This window comes from Zootoca vivipara, chromosome 14, assembly GCF_963506605.1.
Source record: "Zootoca vivipara chromosome 14, rZooViv1.1, whole genome shotgun sequence".
Taxonomy (NCBI): Eukaryota; Metazoa; Chordata; class Lepidosauria; order Squamata; family Lacertidae; genus Zootoca; species Zootoca vivipara.
The window spans coordinates 52,104,239-52,118,916 of NC_083289.1; the positions used below are offsets into that span (position 1 = coordinate 52,104,239).

The window sequence follows — 14,678 nt, forward strand, 5'->3', positions numbered from 1 at the left end:
ATTACAGCATCACCTCTTCAGTGCCAAGCCTAGATTGAATTCTGTTCTGAAGCCATCCATTTTTACATCCTCTCCTTTGGTTCTTTTCCTGGAGTGCATTTTATGCTGCTGGTAGAAATCCAAGGCTGAGAAGAAAATTCCAAACAGATTGCTACCTCCCATACTTAATTTGTTGTCTCTTGTTCCTCTTTAGGGACTTTGGTGCAAGGATGGGTCTGGCTTTAAAATTGTGACATTGAAGCCAAAAGGCCAATGTCTGCTGAGAGCATTTAATTGTGAAAGGCCTCTCCAGGCCCTCGAACTCTTACCATCCTTTGTAATCTTCATCTTCTGGACAGGGGCCAGCCAGGGTCTAAAGTTGGGGGTTTTCCCAGCCTGCTACCTGTGATTATTTTAACTGGAGACACCAGAAATTAAACCTGGGACCTTCTGCAAACCAAGCATGTGTTTTGTCTCTATGCTGAGATTCCTGCCAATGACACCAAACATTCACGGTCAGGGCTCGGGGGGGGGGGGTGTCTTCCTTTCTCTCCCATAGCCCACTTCCTTTCCCATAGTTGCTGTTCTTCTCAAACCTCTCAACTGCGAAACAAGTCAAGTGGCAGGACTCATTCCATGGTCATTCATCCCCAAAAATGTTGTCTCAGAATCATCATCACGGGCAATTTATAGGAGCATCAGAAAGAGGAGACTAGATGCCAGCATCAGGCAAGCAATGCAAACTAAACACAGTTTGAATGTATCCATTATTAAGTGAGAGTTAATAATAGTGATTCTCACAGATGTATAGTAACGAAACTCCAAATGACACCCTGTTAAAAAACCATCTTGTTTGGTTTCCATCTCCATATATTCCTTAAATTGCACTGACTGCCTCTTCCCATTTGTACTTTTTATTTTGCATGCTTCATCTAAGTGAGAACAATCGGAAAGAAGTCAGGCAGAAAGCAGATTATCTTTTCCACACAATAGAGAAGGGTGGTTTTTTCTTTTCTTTTAGTAATTTCCGGCTTTTCTGGTGGGCTGTTATCCAAGAGAGAAAAATTACTCCTATTTCATAATGTACCTGCACTGGGGGGAAACACACACATGTATACACAAACAAAAATACATGCACAAATCTCTTTCCCCATCAAATGCAATGCATGTCCCTATATGGAACACGGGTTCGAAGTGACGAGATCCTCAATTTTTCTTTGGGTCAGATCCATAGGCAAATTTAGTGTCATGCAAGTGAAATTGAAATGTCTTCTCCCGAGTACGTTCAAGTTTCTCTCAAATCGGTACTGACACAAAACTGTGAGGAAAAATTATGAGATATTTTAAGTGCTAATACAGAATGAACATCTATGGAGGGGTTGAACCCAGTGTTAAGAGCATGTGCTTGGCATGCAGAAGGCATCAAGTTCAATCCCCAGAGTCTGAAGGTGACATTTGGAAAGTTCCTTCCCTGTAACTGAGAGCAGTCAGTGCAGATGGATCAATAGTATGATCCTGGGGGGGGGGGGAATAGTATGATCCTGAAATGCACTCTGGGTGTGCATTCCTTTGCGTTTGATCCTAAATCTTCAGTTAGTGCAGAACACTGCTGTGGCACAATTGTCGGCAGGAGTGAGTGCTTGCCAGCATATAACGCCTCTGCTAAGAGAGCTGCTCTAGTTGCTAATCTGCTACCAAACCAGGTTCAAGGTGTCACTATTAGTGTATAAAGCCCTTAATGACTCAGGACAGGTTTACCTGGAAGATCACCTTACCCAAATAGACTCACTCAACCACTTCAATCTGCAGAACTGGCCCTGTTACAAGAGTCGCAAAACACCTATTCCACATCTGTCAGAAATCCTTCTCCCATGCTTTGGAACTCCCTGCCTCTTGACATCAAACAGGTGCCTCCACTGTACTCCCTTTGGCACCTGCTAATAAACATTTTTGTTTAGGTAAACCTACCCAGGTATACAGACTGTTTGCATGTGTTTTGATCTGTCTTTAGCTTATCACTGGTTTTTCTTAAAATCATCTTTTTGTTTTGAAGTGATTCTTTGCTTTTACAATCAAATGGTATATACATTTTATGAAATAGATAACATTCCATATAAAGCTGCTTCCTGCAGTGGCATCGCGAGGGAGGGGCGGGGGCGGTGCGCCCCGGGTGCCATTTCTGGGGGGTTGACAAGGACGCAGCATGAACAGCCATCACGCCACAGCAGCCGCATGTGGAGGATCCTCCGTTTGTGGCTGCAGCCGCGAGCAGAGGATCCCAGCGCCATCCGAACAGCACTCAGGCGGTGCCAGCGGCAAACTGCTACGTACAACTCATGCGCGGTGTCGCACACATGTGCTGCGCGTAGCGACACCGCACATGCTCTGTACATAGCGATTTACTACTGGTGCCACTGGAGCACTATAGGAAAGTGGTGGGATTCCTCCGCCACCGGCAGGAGCTGCTTACGGCGAGCCGGGGCCCCCCCTCCCAGCCTCCCTCCCTCCCTGGCTCCCGCTTTGCCGCTTTACAGTGAGCCAGGGAGGGAGGGAGGGGGACGGATGGGAGCCCTTCCCATGACAGCTCGGGGTACTTGGGATTTGCGTGGGTGGGGGGCGCAGAGGAGTAGGAAGGGGGGCGGACCACCCCAGATTTCATCGCTGAGGGGTGACATTTGGCGCCTGCCTGCGACTCCCAAGCCTAACCCGAGCTGTCAATGTGTGTGGGGGGAGAGGGGGTGAGAAAAAATAATAATTCCGCACCGGGTACCACCTGGGCTTGCTGTGCCTCTGGCTTCCTGTGCTAGAGAAAGGGTTGCCTGCTGCAAGTCCCAGGTTCAGCTTCTGGCAGCTCCAGATAAGGCTGCGAAGGGCCGCTGCCTGTGACACAGGAGAGGCACTGTTGCAGGTCAGTGCAGGCAAGGCTGAGCCAAATGGTCCTGTGGCCTCTGGTGCCTCTGCACAAAGGAGACTTGAAGGGCCGAGGGCGCCTGTCCCTTTTAAAACATCCTACTGCTGAACCACTTACTGCAAGTCAAACTTCATGGCAGATTTGGCTTAGACAGTCTTTTGTGACCAGGAAGGAAAGCTTTTTCTCTTCTTCTTTTTCAAATTGACAAGGAGGCTTGCTTAATCTCCTTCGCCTTCTTGGTAATCCTCTCTTCAGTCACAGTCTCTCTAATTACCTGCCGTTGGGCTCTTTTTTCCCTGAGAAATCTTTCCAAAAACATGCCTAGTTTATTTCCCTTAGCAAATAGCTTGCTTTTAGCTAATTTTGTAAGATACTCTGTGGGTGTTTGTTGAGTAAATTTCTTCAGCCATCCTCTGGCAGTCACAAACTGTTTCTCAAACATTAGGGTATTTGTGTCTGCCATGTATCATTTTTTTGAATACCTTACCTTTTTTCCTCACCACAGCAGTGAAACAGTCCTCTCATGTTTATTTAGGAAGGCAAATGGGGACTTTGCCAGAATCCCAGGAGACTGTCACTAACAGACTCATCTCTAGGGTTGTTTGGGTACTGCTTTTTGATGGTTTAGACAAGTGCTGAAGTAAAACTGGTGTGTGTGCATTTTGCAAATGGTTTTAGCACACACATGTGTTTGGGTGATTCTTCACACCATGTTGCAAAAGGATGAGGAACTGTTTAAGGACACGAAGAAGGATTGGGCTGGGTCAAGCAAATGGTCTTTCTTGTTTCCTAGAGTAGCCAGCTAGATGGCTTCTAAAAGCTCACAAGCAAGGCATGAAAGCCAGATGTTGCTCCTCAGCAACTGGTCTCTAATGGCATAGGCCTTTCAACCTGGAGGTTTCATCATCACTATGATCGGTAAACATTGGTCCATGAATTTGTCCAATCCTCTTCTAAAGCTTTCCTAGCTAGTGAACATCACCACATTTTGTGGCAGCAGATTCCAGAAATGAATTCTGCTGTTTTTCTCCTTCTCTCATAATACACGAACTCGTAGACATCCAATGAAACTGATAGCTGGAAGATTCAGGGCAGATAAAAGATAGGGCTTCTTCATGCAGCACAGATTTAAACTGCAGAGCTCACTCCCAAAGGAGCAGCGATCACCGCCAATTGGGGTGGCTTTAAAATAGGATTAGACAAATTCATGGGTGAGGATAAGACTACTGATGGCTGCTGGCCAGGAGAGCTGTACTCTGTCTCCACAATTGGAAGCAGCAATTCTTCCGAATGTCAGGGGCTGAAAAATATAGGAGAAGAGAGTGCTCTTGTGCTCGGGTCCTGTTTGCAGATTTCCCAGAGGAATCTGGTTGGCTACTGTGAGAAGAAGTTGCTGGACTAGATGGGTCATTGATCTGATCCAAAAGGCTCTTCTGATGTTCTGATGTTCTCTCTATCCTGAATCTACAACAAAGACTGGAGGTGAACAGGCCTTATGAGTCTCATCTCCAGCCCCACCCACTTTGGCCTGAAGCCTGAGGTGATCTGATGGTCCACCTCCTGGTCTGAAGCTGAGCACTGCTTTGCCTTTTGATGGCCTCCCAAATACCATGCATGGTAGCATGGGAAGCACTCAATTCCTATAGTGAGTCTAAGTTTGGGGACAGCTTCTGTGAAAGACCCAGCACAAGGACCTGACTACCAGTTTCAGGAGCCCAATCCAATTTCCCAGCTGGTTTCCTTCTTGGGGTGTGTGTGTGTGTGAGAAAGAGAGAGAGGGAGAGGGGGGGGAGGGAGGGAGGGAGAGAGAGCGAGAGAGAGCGAGAGAGAGCAGCTTTGAGGTTTTACTACAATCAATCGGTATATAAAGATTGTGAAATAAATAAATTGTTCTGACACAGAAATAGCCCAATATTGATTCCCAGCAATCCCACTCTGACGCCCAGTTAGTATGCAATAATTCCATGGATGTTTAGAGCAAGGAGTTTTTAATTTCTTCCCAATGAAAGATGGACAGAACTGTTCACAATGGTGGTGGTAACTAATTTCTCACCCTCCTTATTTCTCACCCTCCTTGCTCTTAATATTAGTGTTCTCCTATATGTGACATGGACGCATTTGTTCAAGAGAGATTAATAATGGTTAACCTCCACTTTTGTGTACAACTGAGAGACCAATATGTTTCCTCGCTCGAGAGGTGCTCTTCAGTTGTAAACGATCCTTTCTGGCGAGAGATGTTTCTTGCATGCTCATTTCCTCTGCCTCCAGGGACTTCTGTATATAAGCATCATCATGTGCTGGCAGTTGCTGAGTTCAGAAGGCAACAGTTCATTGCTCTTATATTTTATGGCCTTAACAAGTTAGTACAGAGGGCTGCTTAGCCCCAAAGACCTGTTATAGTTTGCCCTTGCTAGTGTGGACTCAGGGTGACTGCCTGTACTGTCCACCTGGTACAGGAGACAAAATGAGTTTGCTCCAATATATCAGCTCTAATGAGCACACAGTGTACTAATGGAGAGGGTTTCAAATTCCACAGTTCAAGAACTTCAAATTGATCGATGCTGCAAAATATCAATATTAAAATTTGCAGGGAGTCTTGCAAGACAATCTGCTCAAATCAAATCCTCAACAAGAACTTGCATTTAAACTTGAAGTAACCTAACAGGAATATTAGCTTTTACAGAGTTTCACCAAATGGAGATCAAGCCTGTTTTCTTGATGAGCATAGACAAGATAGATGTTCAGCGTTTCAGATATCAAGGAGCCTTTTTAAATTTCCACTAAAGGCTAGAATTTGAAACAGGCGGAAAGGATTCCCTTCTGTATCAACTGTTTACTTGAGCAAAATGAGAGCAGCCAGGGCTGGTAACTGTAGAGTAGCTTTGAATGGATATCTTTAAAGTGACAGGGAAACAGACCTAGCCAATAAATACATGTGCAATAAACACATATGCAGTGACTGGCATGTTCGTACATCATGCTTCTGTAACCACCTGCTACTTCTGTAAACACTATTTATAGCTGGGATAGTTCAGTTGGTAGAGCCTGTGAATCTTTATCTCTGGGGCCATGGTTTCAGGCCCCACACTGGGCAAAAGATTCCTAAATTGCAAGGGTTTGGAGTATATGACCCCCCCCCATGGCCCCTTCCCAATCTGCAACTGTATGATTCTGTGATCTTACGCTTTGAATTCACAACGCCATCTTTTGCTCTGCATAGTTAGGTACCATTTATTTATTTATCAATTTATATAGTTATTATTTAAATTTATATACCGCCCTTTTCCCAAAGATCTTGGGGCAGTTCACAAGATGAAAAGCACAAAATAAATAGTTAAAGCAAAAAATATTGTTTTTACAATTATTAATTAACCTTCCCTTCACTGTAGGTTCCCAGAGTTAGTTACATATGGGGAAAAAAACATTGTAACATTTTTTATATAAAAAAAATAACCACACTCCAAGATACCATACGTTCCTGTTTTGATCAGTTTTACTGCTTTCCTGCAGAATCCTGCCAGCACTACAGAATGGCTGGCTTTAATTGGGACGTGACAGATCTCAGTAACATGATCAGTTTCAAACAGTATGTCAGTCTTACATTGGGTCTCCTCTGCAGCAAGTAGAAAAGGTTCTATGCAGTGGAACCTTGCTTGCAAGGAGCACTTCAATCTCCTGCAGGGGCACCAACTATAGGGGGCTCTGGGTGCCCAATCACCCACCAAAAATGTTGTGGGTGCTCAGTACCCGTATCACAGGGCCCCCAACACAACTTTCAAGGTTCTGTGAGGTGTCGGAACCTGGTGCTACCGGAAGTCAGGTTCTGAGACCAGGGTACGTGTGATGTCATCACGTCACATCACAATGTGACATCATAAAGTCACACACACTGGGCACCCATAACCTGGGGCCCAAGTCAGCTCCCCTGATCTCCTGCATTCCTGGGGGCACCGATTAGGACTCAAAAGTGTGAGGAGTTTTGTCCTACCTAGCTCCACCCCCTCCATTGCCCTCCATGTGCTGCAGGGGTCAAAGAGGCAACATTTGCACCAAGGGGCTTGCTAACAGATGGAGGCTCCCTCCACAATTTAGAGCCCTGTATGGCCAGAGAGAAAAATCACATGGGAAGCTTCCATGGATAGAGCAAACCTCTTGCTGCAGACACTTGGCCTCCACTGATGTGAGAATGCCTTCCTTTTGCTTGATGGTGCAGAAAAGCTGCCGTCGTGGCTTGGAGTTTGAGAAAAAGCCCTTTCTGTTGTCAACTTCCAGCATCTTTTAATGGAGGACAAGCCCATCCATGGCTGCTAGCCACAAGGGCTATGTTCTCCCTCCATGGCTGGAGGCGGAAGGTCTTTGGAGGCCAGTTCTTGAGGATGGCAGGTGGGGGAGAGGGCTGTTATGCTCAGGTCCTGGTTGCAGGCTGACCACTGTAAAAGCAGATGCCAAAATGGGTCTTTGGCCTGATGGAGCTCTTACGGCCTTATGTTAGCTCAAGCATAATTTTGTTTTTCAGTTCGAGCTATGGCGTGGGCTACATAAACTATGGGCCACGGTTCAAAGTTAATGCAAAATTAAATTCATTTCTCCTCTCTTCGCTTCAACCACAGGAAGGAATCTAAAATTCAGGGCATGCTTTTTGCAGCTCTGATTTAAAGCCACATCCCTGGGCTGAAATTGCACTTGTTTATGAATGTGGACTCGTTGTGGTTTGAGACGGTGCTCAGTGTGCAGCAGCTTAATAAATTATGAAAAGAAATGAGTACATTTTTTAATTAAAGAATGTCAAGTACAATTACTGCTTTTTGGTCTGACCAGCCAGGGTCAGCAATAATTGATATTGAGAGAGAACTTCCACTGAGCAGTCCATGACAGATTGCTAGGATGGCTGCTTTTCCCACGCAAGAGAGTTGGGCTTCACTTTGCTGGGAAATGCCAAGAAGCAAAAGACTCGGGCCTTTTTAGCTATGAGTAAGTCTCACACAAGACATTCAAACAGCTGAGGCAGAGAATGCAAACTTCCCCCCTCAACACCCCGCACCCCAATTATCTGTCTATCTATCTGTTGATATATACCTGAACGGTGGGATCATTGCCCGCTGATGGCACCTGATACCTGTCTCACTTAAATTCATGATGTAGGCCAAGACAAGCCCCACCATGTGACTGGGAAGAGTGGGCCACTTCAGGTGACGGGTGCTGGTCTGCCATTAATGGCTAGCAAATGGACAATCTTTTGATTTATTATTGGGAGAGGGACAGTGTAGTGCAGCGGTTACAGCATCAGACTGGGATCTGAGAGACCAGGGTTCAAATCTCCACTTGACCATGAAGCTCACTGGTTGTGACCCTGGGCCTCTCACTGCCTCTTAGTCTAGCATACCTCACAGGGTTGTTGTGTGAGGATTAAATGAGGACAGAGAGAGGACCCTTGTATGCCACCTTTGGATGAAAAGGCAATAAAGAAGATATAATATTTTTATTGCAATCTGAGGAGGGAGGGGGGAGGTTAGGTAGGATACATGTTTTTGCAAGCAAATCCCAATGCTGACATCTCCAGGTACCTAGTGGCTGGGCAAGATCCCTGGGTAGGAGCTGCCAGCCAGTGTAGACCACACTATGATAAATGAACCAATAGTCTGATTTGGTAAAAGGATCCTTTCTCAGTTTTGCAGTGGGGGCCATAGATCGGGGGTGGAGCACATACTTTGCATGCAGAAGGTCCCTTGGTTCAATTCCTGGTATACCAGGTAGGGTAGAAACAGGCTTCTCTCTAAAATCCTGAACAGCTGCTGCCCATCAGTGTAGACAATACTGAACTATAATGGTCAAATGCACTGACAGCTAAGGCAGCTTCCCCTATTCTGCTTCAGGCACTGGGACTTGTCTGGTACAGTCTTGGCTGGCTGTAACTCACAGCAAGTTTTCCCAATGCTTTGAAGCCATAAGCAATATTCCTTACCCATCTACTTCCACATATTTATGGGTGTCTATTTTTCATAATTTGTGTGTCTTTTTTAGATATTGTGTGCTTTACTATATCCTATGTTTTGTTTATTTTACTTTAGATTTTAAGCATTCCATTTAGCATTCCCAAGCGTTTTGCAGGCATTTTTCACTTGGGTGGTTTAGAAAAGAACAACACCCCTATTTTGTTAGGGATCTACCAGGCTGAGGCTGCAACATGAATCTTAAATGGTAGCAACCTAAGAGTATGTACAATAATTTTGACTGGGGGCTCTTTGTGGATGGGGGCAGTGTCTTCTGCTCGCCCGAGTATGAAAAATTCCACTTTAAATCATCTCTCCTCCCCCCTTTCTCCTCAGGCGTTGGTTTCCTATTCATATGTTTTACAGCTATTCCATTACTAAGAACTCGCTGTAAAAAGAATTTATGGGCCAAGTTGTCTCAATTAAAAAAACAAATTTGAAAACTGGCTTTTTTCCCATGTTAAGTAACAGAGCCATTAGCTATTTAAGTGTCAACCTTAGGAATTTCCACATAAATCACCACTGAGAAACCACACAAAAACTCAGCATTGCTCTGATTATTATTATTATTATTATTATTATTATTATTATTATTTCCCTTTTACATTAAGCTGATCCATTTGTGCACATGTCTTAAACATGTGTCTGTGACCTACAGAGTGATAGGTGGACCTCTTCCTTCTTTGCTTTTTGTTTTAATTTCCGGCGCCCTCTCCTCCTCCTCCTCCTCCTTGTCTCCCCACCCTGCTTTCCACAGAGAATTGCCTCACCCACCGCAGAACCTCCTGGCCACCTTGAACTCTTCCTTCAGCCGCAGCGTGGTCCTCTCCTGGGTGCGTCCCTTCAATGGAAACAGCCCCGTCCTGCACTACATCGTTGAGCTGTCTGAGAACAGTAAGTGCGGAAAAACTGATTTTCATCCATTTATGTGAATACATTTTATTTGGAGTTGTTGTTTTCCTCCCTTCCCCTCCCAAGTATCTCTTGGCTAGGCTTGAGAAATCATGCAAAGCCTGGGTATCTGTTTCTTCTCTTGCAAATGTGCATGCGGATTCTTAATAAATTTTAAATAAGAAATTTTATTCTAAAAGAACAACCATTTCCCCTGGCAAATGTTCTGCCCCATTGGGGACTCTAATTGGGAGTCCCCGTCCGTCTGACCCCGGTCACTGCTGCTCTTCAGACCTGTTGCACATGGCATTATCTTTGACTTAAGAAGCCAGGGCGACTGCCTGGATGTTCACTGCTCAGGAGTGCAATTATGTAGCCCCGGTGTAATCCTGATGCTCGGCTTAGGCGTGTTGTCATGGCAGTCACTCTCGTATAATATAATTGAGCTGGCATTTTCTTATCAGGGCTCCCATAGTCCCAGAGTCCAGTGGAAGGTCCTAAGCACTGAGCCACCTGCCCTTCTTCACTCTCCATGGATCTTCCACTAAGAGCCTTTTCTTTCCTGTCCCCATCTTGTCTCCTCTCTTGAGTAACACACCTTCTCACCACCACTGGTAAGGCTTCTCCTTGGGTCCAGCTCATGCTGCGGAGGCATGAAGTCTGCTGCCGACAACCAAGAGATGAGGGAGTGAGGACTTCTCCCTCTAATTTCCTGCCCCAGAGTCCTGTTCCCGGGAGCAGGAAAGGGAGGTGGGGCAGGGGTTAGAGCAGAGAAACTGTGGCTGCCATGTCCCTGATTCAACAACAGGTTGGGAGATTCAGGTTTGAAGGAGGCAGCCTTTATTCATACCTTTGAACCTCCCTGCCTCCTCCTCTGCTCATTTGATCTCCCTCCCCCCCTCACACACCAATCATACCACCCTTATTTCTGATGCAGCTTTTGCTTCTCTCTCTCCCTGCCAAATCAAGGTGACTGAGATGGAGAAATGAAGGAGGCAGATTCAGTCGAGGAAGAGTGGAGTGTGTGTGTGCATGCAGCCACACACATACATCAGTGGATACATACTTTATCCATGTCTGTAGGGCTTCAAAGTAAATGGAAAGGCCTCATGTTTATTTACATGAATGTTAGATTTTTTTGGGGGGGGTGAGCTACATCTGGCCTGCTGCCGAGTATCTATTTTAGCCAAGGGCCCTACCGTGTACTTTAATCACTCTGTTGTTTATCTGGCCGCACACTTTGGAATATAAATGCAACCAAAATATTCAGGGGCTAGAAAGATGGGCTTCAGCATGCAGTTTTGAGTAGCCTTCAGATGTAATCCAGAATATCAGGCTTTGCAGGAGACTGTCCCGGAAATAGGGATGATACTGTCAACTGGAAAATATAGTAATTCACCTCTAAAAATCTGTAAGAAGCTCAGTCGAGATCTGATAACATCCTACAGAAATTGCTTTGATAATCCTGAAGGGTACGAAGGGATTTTCTGAACTCTCACACGCTGTCAGACAAATCCGTTGATTTTAGCTGATGGCATTGTAATCTACCACAGGCTAGTTCTCTGTGCATATATTTCACAAAGCTTTTTGTCTGGAAGCACAGAAACAAAAAGGAGACACAGCCTAGGGAAGTAGAGAGCCATTCCTGCCAGCAATGCTTTGGGGGAGGGGTAATGGAAAGGAATGCCAGGTGTTTGGATTTCAATCCTGGTTGGTCGTGGACTCCTGTGGCAACCCTAGGCAAGTTGTTGTGTCTTGGTTTGTGTTCATCATCTGCAAAGGAAGGGATGATTCGCTGTGTTGTATTTCATAGTTACTGTAAAAATCAGTGGGTTGTTGACCGTGCAAGACTTTGCACCACAGCAATGGTCACTGGCTAGCTGTACAGGGAAACTGATGCTCTCAAAACTACAAACAGAGGGGGCACACAGGACCATTCTAATCCTCTGAACATTGGGATGGATTAATAATGATACGGTCTGCAGTGTGGGAAACTTTGCTTAACTTCCAGCCTTCATGAATGCCATCCTAGGAGAGAGGCAAGCATCCTCATCCTAAAATCGGGGATCAACAGGCTGAGTCAGCTGCAGTATTTGCCCTGCAGGCTTCATCCTCACAATCGTTTCAAAACCTGCCGCCTCCTGCTGCATTTTAGCCTTTGCGAGAGTCTGTGATTCACATGGAATATAGGCATCCCATCTGGGACATGAGGAAAGAGGGTGCAAACAAACAGCCCAAGTAAGTCTGCAAAATGACTGTCCATGGATGGCTATTCAATACAATTGGTAGATAGAGGTGGTAGAACTCTGGATTTTGCCACTTCAAACTGCAAGTGAGGGGTGCCATATTTTTGCATGCTCCCCCATTCTATATTTTTATTAAAAAAAACCTCTTTCATCTAGTGAACTAGCACATCAGTTTATCCTAAGCCTTTCTCATTGACATAGTAGTTTTCTATACACCTAGATTTTTTTAAACATAAGCATAAAAAACCGCAACACCCTAAAGCCTGAAGTGGAAAAGCCCATAACTTCATCATCTCTGTGAGCTTAGCTAGATTGGTAAAGAAAAAGCATGTTATACGTGTTTTATATGCGATATAACACTGTGACACAGGATGGCACTGTGGGGTTCCATTTTTGCCTACCTGATTTCTCAATATAAAGGTTACAATGCATTTTTCTTAAGGACTTTGTTTGATGTGTCTAGATCCAGCCTGTGTCTCATTCTGTGGAGTGTGTGAAATGATTCTTAGCATTTGAAGGGGGGGGGGGGAACTGCTTAATTCTACTAGTCAAAGGAAGTAGGAAAAACATCCAATAGTCTGTTGTACATGTAGCTGTTCCAAGGAGAAACCAAGGCCCTGCATTCTTTGGTGTTTGTGTTCCTCATATACAGACCCCTAGTTTCTAGCTGCCATTCTGCATTTTCCTCATTGCATTTAAATATTAAACTTTTCCTGCTATTAGCAGCCCGACTGGTGATAGGAATATGTAAGCACTTCCTTTCTCATGTGTCTTCAATCACCCATGAAGTGCTATAACACTTCGGAAACTGTCTGTGTGTGCATGTGTAAAAGAAGAGCATGTTTGGCAGCATGCAACCCAAGAGTGGGGTTAATGCTTTCATCTTTTGTTTGCTGGTGTGGATTTCCTGGCCCCTGGCTTTGTGTCGGTTTTATGCCAGTGTCTTTGTGTGGAGCTATACTTGCTACCGTGTTTCCCCTTTTTTAAGACACCGTCTTATAACTTTTTTCCTCAAAAAAACCACAGGGTGGCTTATTTTCGGTGGGTGTCTTAAGTAAGATGCAAAGTGATACACAAAATAAGGAAAATATTTGGTGTGTGCAAGCAGTTTTGCATTTATTTCTATTCTGCTGCTGAGTCTAGTCTTCTTACAACACAAGGAGGCGGCTTGCCGGGTTGTCGCCCAGCAGCGCGCGCGGAGCGCCCCGAGCCTCTGGGAGCCGGAGGAGGCTTGCTGGATCGTTGTTTCCCTTGTGTTTCCTTGATTTCCTAATCCCTTCTTATCCCCGCCCTGTCCCACCCTAACCCTTCCCCACCCCCACTCCCACCCCCTCATCCTCCTAGAGCCATACCTTCACTGCGTGTTCCCTGCTGGGGGGTGCGGCTTGGGGGGGGTAATTTTTTCGGTTGCATAGGCTTCGTCGAGCGGCTTTTTAGCTGCTTGAAGGGGGAGCAGTCCAGAACGCTCCGTTTGCTTGCGCTGGGAGCGAGAGCGCTTTAGTGGCCGGGCTAATTTTAAGCTTTTGCCATGTTTTCCGTGCTCTAGGCTAGCGCTCTGAGCGGGAGCGCTCTAACCGCCGCCAGCTACCGGTATTTGGGCGGCAGGGTGCCATTTTCGCGCGCCTCAGGCCACGTGTCCAGTTTTAGGGCTGGCTTGTGGCGCCTTTGGAGGGGTGCTGTTGTGTGCGGAGGCTTCCACTCCCTCCCCCTCCTTTGTTGAGTCCATTGACAAGCGGCTTGAACCCGCTTGTCAGCGGTTCGCCAGGCTTTTCCTTGTCTGCGCTCTGACAGCCGCCAGTCAGCTGGGCTCGGGGAGGCTTTTGTGACAGCTGCAGGTCGCGCCTTTTTTGCCGAGGGAAGCGCGGAGCGGCTCCTGGCTTGGTGGCAGCGCTTCCTGTTTGGTAGCGTCTCTCAGTCCTCCGCCTTGCGGAAAGCCTCCTCCTCCTCTTCCCCGCCCCAGTTGTCTCCTTTCCTCGCTCCCCGCCTTTTCTCTCTCTCTCACACACACACAGAGGGAGAGACACCGTTCCGTGCGCACGGCTGCTCAGCCATTCTTTCGCGAGCGTGTCACAAACACCGCTCTCCTCCTCCCCCCACCCATCCTTTCTTGCGTGCGTGTGCATGCCTCCTCTGTGCTTCAGGTCAACAGCTCGGCGAGCGCGAGCACCGAAAGAGGGCCGAGCGCGCGGTGCTTGTGCCTCCTCCTGTTTCTCCCCCCCCCGCCCGTGTGTGAGGGAGAAATTAGCAGTTGAGGGCGAGGACGGATAGAGAGCTGCACGGCGCTTCAGCAGCAGCAACAGCAGCAACCAGTTCCAGGTGCCGAGCCGCGGCAGAAAGAGGAGGCGGCGCGCGGAACGCCCTGAGTCTCCGGGACCCAGCGGTGCTCTATAGCCCTTTGAAACCTCCTCCTCCTGCTGTTGTGGCTTGGGGCGCTTGGGGCGCTCCGTGCTGTGTTGCTGGGCACTTTGTCGGTCCCGCTGCTGGGGCGCTCGGCGGTCTCATTCTAAGCGGCGCTGCAGCAGCAGCAGCAGTAGCCAGTTCCGGGCACCAACCCAGCAGCCCTCCTTTTCCTGCCGCGGCCAGCATGCTGGGTTCTGCTGGCTCGGGGTATGGCTTATTTTCGGGGTATGGCTTAATTCCGCAAAAGTGTAAAAATCCTGC

The 14,678-nt window shown here is 46.7% G+C and overlaps 1 protein-coding gene across 4 annotated transcripts in view; it reads left to right on the forward strand.

The window, feature by feature from the left end:
• Positions 1–14,678, forward strand: part of SDK1 (sidekick cell adhesion molecule 1) — a 584,684-nt gene that overhangs the window by 380,254 nt on the left and 189,752 nt on the right. For all 4 annotated transcript variants that reach the window (XM_035130977.2, XM_035130978.2, XM_035130979.2 and 1 more), the window contains exon 14: positions 9,638–9,774. In XM_035130977.2, the coding sequence (XP_034986868.2) occupies positions 9,638–9,774 (137 nt within the window). The remainder of the gene's footprint in view (positions 1–9,637; positions 9,775–14,678) is intronic.